The following is a 17511-nucleotide window of genomic DNA, read 5'->3' as shown; positions in this document are numbered from 1 at the left end:
TTTAGCCAGTCTGGTGGGAACAAGCACTAGCCCTGGTCTTGATGAGCACTGCGAACTGTCACATCAAGTACTTGGGTGGTCCTAGGTAGTTTTATCACATGCATCATTATTTGGCTGCACTTATCATTACTCAGTTGATTTCTCAAGGAGGACCCTTTGAAGGATTAAAATAATACAATAAATATTTCTATTTTATTTTACTGATTACAACTGGATCAATATTTCTAGAAATTTTATTCTCTTTGACATGCCCTATGTTGGCTCTCATACTGCTTTATTTTGTTTTTTGCTTATCAATCAAATTCAGGTTTCCAGACTTTCTATTCTAGTCAAGAGGGATTAACAGGGACCAGAGATAACCTCCCACATAAAAAAATCAAGCAGTGAGCAAAATATATCAAACGGTGGTTTTCAATGTAATGGAGATATGTCAGTGATGAACAGTGATCCCTGAGAGAGAGAAAAACAAAGAAAGAAAGAAAGAGAGCCCTGTGATTACTTCAGCTTATTGCCTTGAGGGAGTTTTCCAATCATTGTGCAAGGAATAGAAACCAAGGTAGATAGTTTGCTGCACGTTGTGCACATGTACTCTAAAACTTAAAGTATAATAATAATAAAATTAAATTAAATTAAAAATTAAAAAAAAAAAAGAAATGAAGGTAGAGTCCATTAGACTCTTTGAGTTGAAAGACAGAATTGAAAGTTGGGGAAGACCAAGGCAGCCAGAGGTCACAGGGCATAATATCAAAAATAAAAGAGCTGAACAGAAGGAAGATTTCAACAATCTGCACAGGGGTCCCCTTGAGAAATGAGTTGAGTAATGATAAGTGCATGCACATAAAGAAACTGCCCAAGGCCAGATTAAGATTTAAAAGTTTGATGCAGTAGTGCCCAACACACAGCCAGTTCTAGAAATCATACTAATTTCTACTGGGCAGAAGACAAAACCTCCTACTTCATGAGTCAGTAGGAAGAGTATGCTGAAGAGTCTTGCCTTCATTATATGGGGAATAATTAGCCTGAAATTGAGCACTATTTCGTTCCCCTTTAACACATTTGAAAAGCAAGAGCCAAAGCACAAAAATATTTCCATGTAACTTAAGTATGTCCAGAACTAAGCTCAATAATACCTATAGGATGCTACGATATCCAGCAAGCAACAAAGTAACATTTGCAATGTCTGCAATTCAAGCTAAAATTACCAGGCAAGCAAAGTAGCAGAAAAATGTAATGCATAACGAGGAGAAAAATCCACCAATCAAAAGTGATCAAGATTGGACATAGATGTTAGAATTGGTAGGGAAGGACATCAAAACAGTTATCATAAGTATTGCATGTTTTCAAAAATTTAAGTTGAGGCATGGAAGATGCAAAGACCCAGTTAGGATTTCCTAGGATGGAAAAGAAAATGCCTAATATGAAAAATACAGTGGCTTAGATTTTAGCAGATTAGACATTACATAAGCAAAGCTTAGTGAATTTAAACACACACAGTGGAAGTAATCCAAAGTGAAATACAGAAGAAAAAAATAAGAAAAAAAAGAAATTAAGAAAAGTTGGGGGGTGGGGCACAAGCGGAGGGAGAGCATTAGGACAAATACCTAATGCATGCTGGGCTTAAAACCTAGATGATGGGTTGATAGGTACAGCAAACCACCATGGAACATGTATACCTATGTAACAAACCTGCACTTTCTGCACATGTATCCCAGAACTTAAAGTAAAATTTAAAAAAAAAGAAAGAAAGAAAAGTCCTCAGAGTGTCAAGGAGCTATGAGGCAACTTCAGGAGGCCTAATATGTATTCAAGTAGAGCCTCCAAACAGACAGCAGAATGAGTATTTAAAGAAATAATGACCAAATATTTCCAAATTTGAAAGAAAACTGTAGACCCACAGTCCCAAATAGCTAAACAAACCCTGAACACTACAAAAAGGAAGAATATTGCACCATGTGAAATCATAAACCAATTGTACAAATGAGTTGAAAAATATTTTAAAAGCAGTTGGGGGAGTAGGGGAGATATGTTATACACAGAGAAGCAAAAATGTAGACAACTGCAGATTTGTTATTGAAAAAGCAAAAAAAAAAATTTAAAACGACAATCAGAATCATATGATCATCTCAATAGATACAGAAATAGAATGTAACAAAATGCAACATCTATTTCTGGTCAAAACTCTCAGTTCACTGAGAATAGAAAAATCACTTTTTAACTGGATAAATGGTATCTACAATAAAGCTACAGCTAATACCATAGTTACTCAAGAAATGAAGTTTTCCACTTGAGATTGGGAATGAGAATAAGATGTCTGCTCTTACCTCTCTGATTTGGCATCATACTGGAAATCTTAGCCAGTGCTTTAAAGCAACCAAAATTCCATCAGGGTTTTTTTGTTTTGTTTTGTTTTGTAAAAAAAGATTAATCAATTCCTAAATTAATATCGATTAATTGATAGGTTACAAAATAGCCAAAATAAATTTGAAAAAATAAGAAGGTTGGTAGACTAATTCTGCCCAATTTTCAGACTTATTATAAAGCTACAATGATCAAGACTGTGTGTTATTAGAAAACAGATAAATAGATCAAAGAAACAGAACGACATGTTCGGATGCAGTGGCTCATGCTTGTAATCCCAGCACTTTGGGAGTCTGAGGCAGAGAGATCACTTAAGGTCAGGAGTTTGAGACCAGCCTGGCCAACATGGTGAAACCCTGTCTCTACTAAAAATACAAAAAATTAGCTGGGCATGGTGGTGCATGCCTGTAATTCCAGTTACTCGAGAGGCTGAGGCACAAGAAACGTTTGAACCCAGGAGATGGAGGTTGCAGTGAGCCAAGATTGTGCCACTGCACTCCAGCTGGGGCAAAAGAGCGAGACTCTGTCTCAAAACAACAACCACCACCACCACCACCAGAATGACGTTCAGAAATACAGACACATATATATGGAGAGCTGAATTTTATCAAAGATGTAAAAGCAATTTAGTAGAGAAAAATAGTGCTTTCAAATGTGGCACAGAAACAAGTGTATGTCCATAAGCAAAAAAATGAACTTAAGTCTATCACTTATACCATACTCAAAAATTACCTCAAAATGTATCATAAGCCTAAATGTAAAACCCAAAACCATAAAAACTATACAAATACAAAATACAAAAGCAATACCAAATGGACAAAATATTTGAACAGACACTTAACCAAAGCAGATACATAGCACATAAGCAAATGAAAACATGCTCAAAATTATTAGTCCTTAGAGAAATGCAAAATACAACCACTATAACACTATATATGGATCAGAATGGCTAAAATGTCAAAAACTGGCCTTACCAAGTACAGATACTCCTCAGCTTACAATAGGATTACATCATGATAAACCCACCATAAGACAAAACTATCATAAGTTGAAAATGCACTAAACATGGGCAACACAGCAGATGGTCCCCAGCTTATGTTGGTTCAATTTAGGATTTATAAACTTTATGATGGTGCAAAAGTGACAGGCATTTAATAGAAACCATAACCCAATTATAGATCCTAAGAAACGCCTCAGCTTACAACGGGATTACATCGTGATGAATATATCTTAGAGTAAAAAATCATCATGTCGAACTATCATAAGTCGAGGACCATTTGTATTGGAAGGATATGTTTGATCTAGAACTCTCAGACATTTGTAGTGGAAGGGTAAAATGGTACAGTCATCTGGAAAAAATATCTCAAATATTAAACATATTCCGAATATGTGATCCAGCTATTCATTCCACTTCTAGGTATTTATTCAAGAGAAATAAAAATATATGTCCACACAAATATTTACATACAAATGTCAGTTTTAGCATGAGTCATTCATTTAACATATGGGTCACTTTGTTGTCATTAACCAAAAACTGGAAACAAACCAAAATATCCATCAAGAGGTGAATGGTAAAATAAACTGTGATATATTAATAAAATGGAATGCTAACAAGCAATAAAAATAAGCTATTGACATACTCTACAATTTGGATGGATCTCAAAATAATTAAGTTGAATGAATGGAACCACACAAAGCATTACATGCCATATTGTTCTAGTTATAGGAAATTCTAGAAAATGCAAAATGAAAAGTATCCTATACCATCAGAAAGCAAACCAGAGACTGCCTTTGCACACGGGAAGTCAGAAGGGATGACTTTCCATGAGGCATAAAGAATATTTTGGGGCACTGATGGATATGTTCATTATCTTGTCTGTAGTGACAGGAGGTACAAATATGTCAAAACTTAACAAAATGTACACTTTAAATGTGTAGATTTTATGTAATGTCAATTACACCTCAATAAAACTGTTTCTAAGCTTTCAGATATCCAGCTTCCTGAAAAACTGGAAGCTCTAGCTGCATCTTGTCTACATGATCTCATGGCAACAGAAGCCATTTCTTTTCTGGGAATCACCTGTTTTCCAGTTTTCCATAGTCTTCATCCCTCCCCTTTGTTGTTCATTTCCTGCTTTATTCACTTACTTGACTCCAACAGGAAATTTAATTTTAACTTCCAATTGATTTCTTGTCTTCTATTTTAACACGTAAAGGGATATTAATCTCTCCCAGAACTCTGAAGGGAGAAATCCTCCAAATCCCTTAGTTCATTCTACAGTACCCTCTGTTATTTGGTTCCAATTGATTTTCCAAACCTATTTCTTAAGACTTCCTTCATCAGGCCATATACGCAAGAAACTCTACTTCTTATACAATATTGCCCACATTCCCAAATAAGCTATATGTTCTGGGTGTATTTACCTACCATGGTAATGAGATTCCTGTTTAAAGCATTTGCAAAGAGAGAACTAAAGAAAAAAGACTGTCTTCAACTCATGTAGGAATTTTTACTTCTACCAAATAATAACTGAAATTCATTTTTTTACAAAGGAATGTTAAAAAAGAACTTTTGAGAGAAAAATGAGTTTCTGCTTTTCAGTAAAAGATATAAGAGGTTTAAAAATAAATGCCCTCATGGAATGTGCAAGGTTATAAAATTTATCATCAACCATCTCAATAGTATAAGCTAATGTAGATATGGTTCCACCCCAAGTGATGGGCCAGGAGATGCTCTAAGTCTACTGGCTTTAGTTATAAATCTTCAGATGTTAAGATACTGTTAAATCAAGACTACATTTCTGGCTATGTTGGGTCATCTCAAGTTATAGATCATGTTGTGTATCTTTTTTTATCTCCTGCAAAGCCACCCCAGTCATGCTATCTTTTTTTGATTTGAAGTATTCTTCTTATTCACTTGCTTCCAAAGATGAAGAATAAATAATAAATATTATGAGAGTATTGAGGGAGTTAATAACATTACTTTTACTTTTTTATTACTTTTGGGTAAGAGATTATTAAAACATGAGATAATTATTGCATCTTTTGTATGCCTGTCTTAAATTCATTGTTAAATAATTTAATATTTGTAAAGGTTTCACATTATATACTCACAAATAAAACTTCTCATCCCATACTGGATTCAAATTTCCAAAAATGGTTTTTGTTCTTCTTTTGTTCTTTCCAACTTGAACTGTAACATATGGATCACTAGACCCTGTTTTATCTTTTGCCTGTAGACCCTGTGCAGAAACCACTGAAATAAACCAAAATAAACATTTTAACATACAGAGTCCTCAGAAACAAAAAAAAATAATAATAACAAAGACAATTTTTCTGTCATTTGGTTCTTTGGGTTTATAGATGCATCCCCATTGCTTTCATTCTCATGACTCACAGAACTTTAAAAAAATTTAATAAAAGTAAATATACAACATTAAAATCTGTAATTTTTGCTCTTGTCTTTAATGAAAAGTAGCTATATACATACACATGCATATACATATTAGCTATATACTCATACACATTACTGCATACATGTACAGAGGAATGAGGAAGATATACCTACACTTATATGAAAAATTACCCAACATAATTCAAAGGCCTGTAATCCAAACTGATTTATTTATGAGTCTGCCGTCAATATTGATCAACTCTACATAATTGAGAAAGCATCTTTGTTTATCTTGTAAATACAAAATGAGTAAGTAAAGAGTCTTGGTAAATGTTAACAGGCTGCACAGTCACTTGCTGTTGACATTACAAGCAACTTCAGAAGTCCAATTTACTAGATATCATTAAACTCAAATTGTCCTGACTCGAGGACCAAATGGATGAGGGATGTTGAGCCAGGAGTAAGTAAAATAACATCGATCTTCTCATTTAAAAAGATTAACTGAACAGATTATTAGCTACTGTTATAATTTATCACTGGTAGGCAACAAAAATGCTCGTTTCTTGTACACTGCAGGTGAATATATTGAAAAACAGAAACTTTTTCCTATGAAAGAACTTTTGATTAGAACAAGACACAGACTAAAATTATTTCACTTATCTAGTATGTATTTTCAAAATGTGAAGTACCAACTAGTCTTGTTCATATTAACATGATTCAAAAAATAATCATTTATTTTACCTATAATTATTATTAGCAGTTATTTCTAGGGCACATAAAAATCTCAATTTACAATACAAATTTTTAAGAAGACTTATTTTTACCTGTAATGGTTATTTTTGCAGACCACTTAGATGTCCCATCCAGTACACTCTGTTTGGCCGCCTTTGTAAACTGCACAAAATCTTCTTTAGAAATCTGAAACATTTCCTGGATTACTTCAAATACTTCTGGCCGGTTTTTCTCCCTGATCTTCATTCTTTCTTTCATTGCTGTAATAATGGTCTGAGTCTTGTCTTCGGCACCATGTTTAGAACTCTTTTCTGCTGCTCCTATGATGGAAACATCAATGGTGATGTGAATGGAAATGCCGTTACTTTTCGATGGCTAAAGGAGGGAGGAAAAGGAGGAGGAAGTGAGAATGAATGAGTGCTTTCATTCTGTGGAGTCAGGTGGCTTTTTAGAAAAATATCATAATGAACTGCTATGCTGAGATTCACAACAGCTAGTACTCCTTTGTGTTATTGGCAGGTAAATTGACCTCCTATGATTCCCAGGCTTTTCTTTTGTATTACTGAACTAAATTAGGTGTTGTGCAAAAATTTGGTTTGAATTTTTTAAAAAGAATTCAAAAACAGCAGAAAGAACAGACACAATCAAATGTGTTACATACTACACATATTTCTTCAATGGGTATCCAAAATAAAATTGAGAAATAGATAGAATATAAGTGGCAAATGTCACTTGGAAAGCAATAATTCAAACACATCACTGTTATTTGCTAAACATTAAAATAGAATGTAAGATTTTACTTGGGAAGAAAATGATTGAGCTGTTTAAAAAAGATTTGGACACTACTAGGCTAAATGACCTATAATGTAACTGATAGAACACTGACTTGAACTCTCTTTCTCTAATATATCCAGAGCTTTTAAATGACTGAATACTCATTTTCCACTAAAAACTTTTTTTATTTCTGGGACATTGTTTTTCATGACTGGTCTCAACTTTCTGGGCATTTTTGTTTGTAACACAAATCATTCTGTCAGTGAAAGATTTCTAAAATTCCATTATTGGATCCCTAAACTTATGATACTGGCTAGATATTCTCATTGTTCTGTATGGCCTTCTGGGTTGCCCAGTATTACACAAGTTAATAACGGACCATGATTTCAATTTCCACAATTCCTTAGTGAGTTTAACGTAAGAAAGCAAAAGGTCATGTACCAGTGTCTACAGGAACTGCCACTGCTAAAATCAAACTTTTTTTTGGTACAGAAGCAACTGAAATACAGTGAAAATAATCAAAAGACTTGTGTTCATAGGTAGTAATTGCTCTAATTTTCTTTGACATGACTGTAAGTTTGCCTAATTAGTATTCTCATTTTTTTCTGAACTATTATATTTCTGAGATAGGCATACTAATATCTCATAAACTATTTAGAGATTAAATGGGATAATTTATAGGCAAGCACAATTTCTACAATAAAAGATAATATCAGTAATGTTCTTTGAACCTAATTTGTGAATGTTGAGCCCAATTTAAGTATAGAAAGTAAGACAAGAGATGAAAGGTCAACTATTAAGTTTACTTATGATAAATTCATATACAATTTGACAGAAATAATTTAATGTAAATGTTCATTTATTTGAAAGTGTAATACCTGTTTCCTAGAGTGGAAAAATATATTCCTAATAATGAATGTGAATAGAGGAAGCTAAAAGATATGAATATTCCAGTGGTAGAAAGAGCAGTCTACCTGTTTTTATCTTTTATTTTAAACTTTGAGGACCTAAACGACATTTAAAAAAAAGGAAGGCAAAAAAAAAAGAATGAATTCCACTAAACATGATTTAAAAGGACATTGTAAATGGTCTACACTGTTGAAACATGTCCCTGGAATAGCTACAAATTTGTAAATTGCATGCAATTAATATGTTTTTAATTTATCAATATTGGTTTAACTACACAGTCCATAATTCTTAAATAGTAAAATTAGCTTAGGCTGGAGTAAATAGTTGAAACTATCTGATAGGCATATTTTATTCAAGTAGTTAATATTCATTAAATGGAAAGGACAGTGGTGACTGGAAAATGTTCCCTACAAGACACAAAGTGACTCAAAAGTTTGGTCTGTGACAGCCAGGCAAGGAATGTCCAAAAGGTTAGAAATGTCATAAAAATGTTGACTCTCCCCCAAATTTCCAAACAGCTATTCTTATTTTTGCTATTAATGCTCCCAAAGGCTCTAGGAAGGAGTGCTAAAGTCATGGAGAGTTAAATATACTTTGGATTATTTTTCTAAATTCAGGAAGAGCCCATCTAACTACCATGCCCACAATAAATGCTCAAACAATAGCTGCCAAATTCAAAGCTAGAATATAAAGAGATTTTTCATCTAAAAGAATCAGACTTCTGTCCTTAACGACTGCCTCTTGTTATTAAAAAAATAATTAGGAAAGCTTGAGCATTAGCTTTGAAATTTCACTTATTCTTATGTATTATTGCTGTTATTATAGAATATCTATTCTAATATGTACAAACAAAAGAGCCATAAACTGAAATTGCCAATCGGTGGACAGCAGGTTAATAGAGACATATGTTTAAGCATTTTTTCTGTTATTTCTAGAAAAAAAATATGTAGCTTTTAAAAATTTCTACTTTTGGCCAGGCGCGGTGGCTCAAGCCTGTAATCCCAGCACTTTGGGAGGCCGAGGCCAGCGGATCACAAGGTCAGGAGACTGTGACCATCTGGCTAACATGGTGAAACTCTGTCTCTACTAAAAATACAAAAAAATTAGCCAGGCGTGGTGGCGGGCTCCTGTAGTCCCAGCTACCTCGAGAGGCTGAGGCAAGAGAATGGCGTGAATCTGGGAGGCGGAGCTTGCAGTGAGCCCAGATCGCGCCACTGCACCCCAGCCTGGGCGACAGAGCGAGACTCCGTCTCAAAACAAAACAAAACAAAACAAACAAACAAACAAAAATTTCCACTTTTGCATTTTTGATCAGAAGAAAATTATTCATCTTAGATTGTTTAGCTCAGAGATAGAGACAAATTCACAATAAATTTTTGTCACTGATTTACAAGTACTTTCCATTGCCCTATTCTTTATCAAACCCACATATCTTATGTTTCTAATGAAACTCTTTCTTAAATAGTTACAATTTGCCATGAATTTCCAGCCTTTTGGGTTATTTTTCTTCAGGCTTATTTGTTTATCTAAAAGTCATCAGAGATAACTTTAAATTTGCTTTTACGTGAGTCTTTCTTCAAAGCGTGTGGTAGAAGGTCTAGCAGTGTCACTGAAATACAGTAATATGCCAACCAGAGATCAACAATAGATGAGATCAAAAGAGATACTGTAAACTAAAAGCACTTTGTACAGTATAATATCCAAATGAAATGCATCATTGATACTTTTTAAAATAATTACTTGACAGATAAGACAATATAATTATGGACAGCACAACCATAATTCAACCTTAGACAGAGGGGCAAACTGGTTCTCTTCTATGTAATTTAATGGGACAATTAACTAGAACTCATTTTTCTTCCATTTTTATCAGACAAAACATCTAAACTTCAGGTGAAATTAACAATTTTACCATCTTTATATGGCAATTTACAATTTTTGTGTTTTTTTCTGAAGAAGTATCTATAGATAATATCTACAAATAATTATAGAATTTATAGATATAATCTAAAAATAGAGGGAAGAATATTGAAGTTGTTGTATACGTAACTTTATATATAAAACATATATAAAGTTATATATATATTTTTTGATTATATGATTATATATAACTTTATATATAAAACATACATATATAAAGTTATATATATATAAAAACTTAAAACTACAGGTGTGTGTATGTATATACATATACACACACAGATATATACATAATATACATACATATACATATATGTGTGTTTATTATATATAGAATATATGTATACATATCTATGTATACACATAGATATGTATATAATAACTTCAGTGTTCTTCCTTCTTCTCAGTTCTTTCCTTTTGCTATTTTTCTCAACAGCTCTTCCAAAACATTTCTACTCTCAAGTCACCTACCTCACCTCCATTACCCTCCATTCTCAGCATGTGATCTTATCTCAAGAGGAAATAGAGGTCTTTTAAACTCAACAGTCACATTTTCTCTCCTCTCCTACAGAAACAAACAAAAAAAACCCAAACCTGATTTGTAGTATTAGCGGATTTCTGTGGTGTAAATATTTCTAACAGCTGATTCCAAGCAAATGCCTCACAAAATTCTTTCATATTTAACAATCACCATTGACATAGCTACCTGCATATATGTCCATTCCTTATGCTACCTCATAAGGCCCAAATTTTATTAAATGTGTATTCCAAGTGTCTCACACACTGTTTGGAAACTAGCATACACTCAATAAATAGAGGAAATACTTCTTGGGGGAGCCGAAGATAAAATGATTGGCATAATTGAATATTTACTTTGGCTCTGGGTTAATTTAATGTGTTATGAAATTCTTGCAAACTCTTGCCCTAAGGCCACAATTCTGGAAAAAAAACCACAGGAATAAATTGAATATAAAATGATAAATATCCTGTGGAATATATCTTATGAAAAGACAAAATACACCTGGCCCTTGGGTTTGGATTTGCAATTCTTTGAAAACAGAGGCTGTATTCTCATTATTAGATAACAGAATTTGGTTAACCTACATGCCACGTGCACTTACATAGTCAGCATAAAGCGAGAACATGAATGCCAACTATAAATGGAAGAAATATATAAAGAGTATCACTTTTAAATAACGTAAAAGTGCACAGTACCTAGCAATGCTTCAGTGATATGGTTTGGCTGTGTCCTCGCCCAAATCTGATCTTGAATTGTAGCTCCCATAATTCCCATGTATTGTGGGAGGTACCTGGTGGGAGATAATTGAATCAAGGCAGCAGTTGCCCCATACTGTTCTCATGGTAGTGAATAAGTCTCATGAGATCTGATGGTTTTATAAGGGGAAACCCCTTTCATTTGCTTCTTATTCTTTTTCTTGGCCTGATGCCATGTAAGACATGCCTTTCGCCTTCCGCCATGACTGTTAGGCCTCACCAGCCATGTGGAATTGTGAGTCCATTAAACCTCTTTTCTTTATAAATTACCCAGTCTTGGGTATGTCTTTATCAGCAGCCTGAAAATGTACTAATGCACATGGGTAGAGGAGACAATCTTGAGTGTGAGTCCTGATCTGCCACTTAACTAACTGGCATAGTCTGAATGTTTGCATCCCATTGAAAGTCATATATTGAAACCTAATCCCCGATGTGATAATGTTAAAAGATGAGGCCTTTGGGAAGTAGCTAGATCATGAAAGCGGAGCCCTCGAGAATGGGATTAGTGGCCTTATAGGCTCAAGGGAGCTCACTTGCCCCTTCTACTATGTGAAGATGCAGCAGGAAGTCAGTAGTCTGCAACCTGGAAGATCGCCCTCCATGGGCCCTGACTGTGCTGAAACCCTCATCTTGGGCTTTCTACCTCCAGAACTGTGGGTAATAAATTTATGTTGTTTATAAGCCCCTCAATTTATGGTACTTTCTTATGCAGCTGAAACAGACTAAGATCCTAACCTTTTAGTCTTGAGCTAGTTAGTTTATCTCTCTCAACTTTAGCTTCTTCATCTGAAAAACAGATAGGAATAGTAGTAGTGTCTCCCTTAACAGTATGAGGATTCAATGAGATAACACATACAGCTTTAATAATAGTAATGGAATAAGTATAGTGATTTCAGCATGTCAAAAAGGTGAAGATATAGGTATTTATTAAAGAACTTCAGGCCAGGAGTGGTGGCTCACATCTGTAATCCCAGCACTTTTGGAGGCCGAGGCAGGCAGATCACTTGAGGTCAGGAGTTCGTAACCAGCCTGGCCAACATGGTGGAACTCCATCTCTACTAAAAAAAATACAAAAAAATTAGCCGGATGTGGTGGTGCACATCTGTAGTCCCAGCTACTTGGGAAGCTGAGGCAGGAGAATGGCTTGAACCCGGCAGGTGAAGGTTGCACTGAGCCGAGATTGTGCCACTGTACTCCAACCTGGGAGACAGAGTGGGACTTTGTCTCAAAAAAATAATAATAATTTCACATTAGTAAGAAATTTTAGGGGTTTGAGCTGCATAATCACTTGACCTCTGAAACAACTGGAAAACTCTCACGCGGACGGTGTCTGCAGTATGCTGGATGCTCTATATCTATTTGCTAGATGAGGGCCAAGGAAGGGCTTAAAGATAAAAGAAATTTGAGTTTAAAAAAACTAGAGAAAATAACTTATTTATTTTTTTGACATCCATAAAGCCTTACCTGCATTTGAGACTGATGGACCCAGAGAAAGTGGGTGGTTAACATCCATTGAAAGTATTCAGAGGGTCTGATATTGAGGGATTTTTGTATTCCTTTCTTTCTCCAGGAGCCTCTCTGACATGGGAAATGGGTCTTTACTGCTTTTCTTTTATTTCCCAGTAAAAACATGTAGGTGGGCCTGCTTTCATTGTCTCTCTGGTTTTTGCCCCCGTGAAATCATGTGGGTGGACATTCAGTTGCCATTCTCTACCTATTTCTTTTAGATGTTTTATATCCAAGATAATACGAACCCTCCTCTTTTAACATGCCTTCAATCTTTTCAAGAAACAGACCTGCAACTCCCCCAGTCTTCAAGTTAGCAGCCTCCTTTTTCTTGTAGAATCAAAGCCACACACTCCTTATTTTTCACAAACAACAAAGGACTGACATTTAACAGTAGGTAATTGGAGGAGCACAAATCTAACATAGCGTCATCTCCCATTCGTGTAGGTGAGAGCCTGTAGGTAACTCTGTCACTGACAGTGGGAAAATACAAGAAGGTAGCCCACTTCCCAAGGAACTACCACCTTCTCTAAAATGACCAGTGTCAGGGAGCCTGGCACCAAGAGCATACAAAAAACTGCCAAACTGTTTTTTCTCTTCTGCCTGTACCATCCCCACCATATTCAATCATCTCATTATTGGTATATGCATACTTTTAGAACAAGTTTGAAAACAAGCATGTTTTGAAAATACAAAATCAGGAACGTGCTCGCATAACAGTATGTTAAAGGTACTACATCTCATCAGCATTTTCTAGAGGTTTCCCAGTCATCACAGAGTCAAAAGCTATCTATATTGTTTAGGGGAACAAATTAATTATGATTCAAAATGTGCTCAATTTTCAAAATATTTTTACTAAGCAAGGAAAGAGAAGAAACCAAGAGAGTGATGGCAGGAGGAAGATATTTTTCTTTGTATCACATTTAGTTTCATAGATTTCTTCATATACTTTTCAAAAAAATACAAAGCAAAAGAAAATTAAACACCAAAAATTTCAAAACAAGATTTATTTCTATTTTTTCATAACTAGACTCTGACTTCTAGGAACTTTGCTAACACAACTAGTTCACAGTGTTGTTCAGAGCTGGCCTGATACTCATAGCTAGGCTACATTGTTCTTTTCTTGGACCTAAACAATTTCAAAGAGCGCCAAACTTAGAAGTGGTCACCCTGCAACAGTGTTAAAGTAAGACAAACAAGGCCGCTTCCTCATTTTTCCTAAGCATAGACAAAAACATAGCACTGCGTAAACCACAAAATATCAAATATTCCCTTTCCTAATTAATATGAGTGGTTGTTGTTGCTTTAGGAAGTATAATTGTTCTCTTTTATCCTCAGGGAATGCGTTTCAAAGCCTTCAGGAATACCTGAAACCGCAGATAGTACCAAACTCTATCTTTATTGTATAGTGTTTTCGTTGTCGTTGTCGTTGTCATTGTTTTATTTTATTTTCATCTGATCACCAAGAAAGCTACTAAGTGACTATGGGGTGAGTAGCATCTACAGCATGGATACACTGACAAAGGGATGACTTTCCTTCCAAGAAGGATGGCAGATTTCATCATGCTGCTAAAAATGGTGTGCAACTTAAGATTTATACATTGTTTATTTCTAGAATTTTCTATTTAATATTTTTGGACCATACTGCAGAGGACTGAAACTGGAAAGTGAAACCACGAATAAGGTGGGACTACTGTAAAGCTGTGGTTTCAGTCTACTTTGCTTTCCTTCTAGATTAGATGTTTACAGACACAATATCATAGAATTGTCCTCACTTCCACGTAACACCCCATCCAGAGTACGCCTCTGTTTTCTAGCACCATCTTGCCGAGATGCCCTATAGTCATCCTGGTGTATGTTCTCCCTCACAGTAATAAGTAATAAAACACACTTTTTAAAACTACGGGTGTGTTCCTGGTGGTCTCTGGCTGGAGGTCATTGACAAGTATTATTAACTGTTTTCACAGATGAGGAAAATGACGCCCAGGGAAGTTTTAAAAACATTATAGTTGCAATAAGACTGGAAGTCAGATTATTTTTAAGTAGCTCAATACTATGAAAAAACATGCATTGATATCCATTGAGTATGTTATATAGAATACCTCTACGGCATTATGCAAAGCATATTCATCCTCTTAGTCTCTCTCCAGCAGCCAACCCCAGCACCTGAAAATGCTCCATTATTAGTCTATTCCTTTGGGTTAAGCAACTGACCGTTGCATTCATTTCCCTTTTAGTGTCGTTGAAAAGTCAATGCAATAACATGCTGGGAGAGAGGTGGTAGTGATATGGAAGGGGGTCAGGGAAGTGCCTGAAGGGGAAGGGCTTGGTCTCTGGCTAGGGCTCCACCCCTGGACCTCTGCCCAGGGACCTAAGTGAGGACTGGCATTTTTGTTTTCCTGCCCAAATGTTGCATTTCCCAAGACAACCCTGGCCTGCCACGCCCCCATCCTGTGCCTGTAAAAACCCTAAGGCTCTAGCCAGCAAACACATAGGCAGCTGGATGTGGAGAGGAGCACATCAGCAGAGGAACACACAGGCGGCTGGACATCCAGACGAACGCATTGGTAGAAAAAGACACAAGTGGCTGGATGTTGAGAGGACACCGATGGGAGCATGCCGAGTGGAAGAGCACAGGACAGAAATCGTCACGTCGGCAGACCATCAACTAACAGAACGTGGTGGAGTTTGGCCAGGGCAGTCAGAGGACAGCCCGAGCCTCCAAGTGGCCTGACTCCAGGGAAAACCATTTCCTCTGGCTCCCCCATCTGCTGAAAGCTACTTCCACTCAGTAAAACCTTGCACTCATTCTCCAAGCCCACCTGTGATCCAATTCTTCCAGTACACCAAAGCAAGAACCCTGGGATACAGAAAGCCCTCTGTCCTTGCGATAAGGGAAGGGTCTAATTGAGTTGACTAACACAGGCCACCTACGGGAAGCTAAACTTAAAGAGCACCCTGTAACATATGCCTACTGGGGCTTCAGCTATAAACATTCACCTCTAGACACTGCCGTGGGGCTCCCTACCCATCTGTATACTCCCCTAGAGGTCTGAGCAGCGGGGCACTGAAGAAGCGAGCTACACCCCATCACACGCCCTGCAAGGAGGACATGGGAACTTTTCCTATTTCAGGAGCATTGAGGATTTATTGGCGGTTGGCTGTAGATGGCGGGTCCTGAGGAGTTATCATGGCGGGGAACTCTTGGAGGCTACAGCAGGCAGCATAGAATGTCTCAAATTCAGGGGTACCCTATGTGCTTTCTCCCATAATAAAAAGTGAGACAGCACTGAAAATAAAATGCAGTAACTTTCCTTTTCTTCTCCCTAGGATTGACTTTGCAAACTTATTTATAAGTTAGGAAAGAACACCAGGCTGAGTTCAGAGACCTGAGTTCTAATCCTGCTTACGCTATTCGCTTGATTCTTTTTGATGAGACACTAAATCTTCTGAACTCAGCCAAAGCAGTAGACTGAGTTTCCTAACTCACTAATCTCGAAGCTCCTTTAATAGTGTATGCCTATATGGAAAGATGATATTTAAACCACAACAGGTTATTTCTAGTTGTAGTTCTTGTTCCTTCATTCATTAGTTTAACCACATTTGTTAAGCAGCTCCTTTGCTTAAATGTGTGTTAAGTAGCAGTGGATAAAAGGAATCCTACTTCTAAGTTTCCTGAGTACTCATTACTTAAACATATATTGTAAAATTGTTATTGAAAGAGTAAAATGTCAAAACTTTCCAAGATACATGTTCACGTCTGTTCATCTAGGTTATGTATTAGAAAATAAGGTTGAGTCCAGGAAAAATACCACTTACTTTCTTTGCAGCTCTGAGAGCCCAGAATAAAGCTCCTACCCACAATAGTTGCTCAATATATGCAAATATTTGACTGTCTTAAAATGTGATTTCAAAATGTGATAACAGGGCAACAAAGAAAGGAGAATCAATATCTAATTTGCAAACGAGTATGTTAAACAGGTTTTATTAATGCTATGAATTTATTAATTGCTTGTCTTAGGACATATAAGTTCAACATAATGTCAGTAGAAAGCACATAGAACTAAAGAACACATCTCACAAAATGCTTCTTTGCTGAGCGTTTCGTGAAATATTTTCTGGCCTCATGCAGGTGCTTGAAATTTCTAGTTAGGAATTAAAAGTAGGCAAAATGCTTATTCAGTAAGACTCTGGGATTCCTTCTTTGGAGATGTGTAAGGAAAGTGCCATGATTATTTGCATTTTTTTCCAATCTCTGTAGCTGTCTCTTTTCTACACTGAAAACATAATCAAGGAAAATATTTTACATATGATGTCTCTTTTACATATGACTCACTCTGCATACAACCCTCATCCCAGCCAACACCTCCTTTTTCTAGTTTAAAACTACCACTGAGGTGCTACAGCAAGTTCCTTACAGGTTATGTTAACATAATTCAGGGTCACAACCTGCTCCTCCATTTATTATAATTAAATTATTTCACCACCAAATGCTTTTTCCAAAAAAGAATAAAATGTCTTTTTAGGCGACGAGATGCAAATGAACTAATTAAAGAAAAAGCAGGTGAACTCTGGCTGCTGCCACTGATTTTATTGAAGGAGTATAAATCGGGTCTCTTTTCTCATTGTTCTCCCTGTTTCCA

At 36.0% G+C, this 17511-nt stretch overlaps 1 protein-coding gene across 1 annotated transcript in view; it reads right to left on the bottom strand.

Annotated features, from left to right (window-relative positions):
- Positions 1-17511, bottom strand: part of UNC13C (unc-13 homolog C) — a 649688-nt gene that overhangs the window by 361540 nt on the left and 270637 nt on the right. Inside the window, exons 8-9 of the mRNA XM_031002438.3 lie at positions 6577-6804; positions 5473-5614 (exon numbers count right to left, since the gene is read on the bottom strand). Coding sequence (XP_030858298.3) covers positions 5473-5614; positions 6577-6804 — 370 coding nt within the window. The remainder of the gene's footprint in view (positions 1-5472; positions 5615-6576; positions 6805-17511) is intronic.

The sequence above is a fragment of the Gorilla gorilla genome, chromosome 16 (genome assembly GCF_029281585.2).
Source record: "Gorilla gorilla gorilla isolate KB3781 chromosome 16, NHGRI_mGorGor1-v2.1_pri, whole genome shotgun sequence".
NCBI classification, from domain to species: domain Eukaryota; kingdom Metazoa; phylum Chordata; class Mammalia; order Primates; family Hominidae; genus Gorilla; species Gorilla gorilla.
This window is presented reverse-complemented; position numbering and strand designations above follow the sequence as displayed.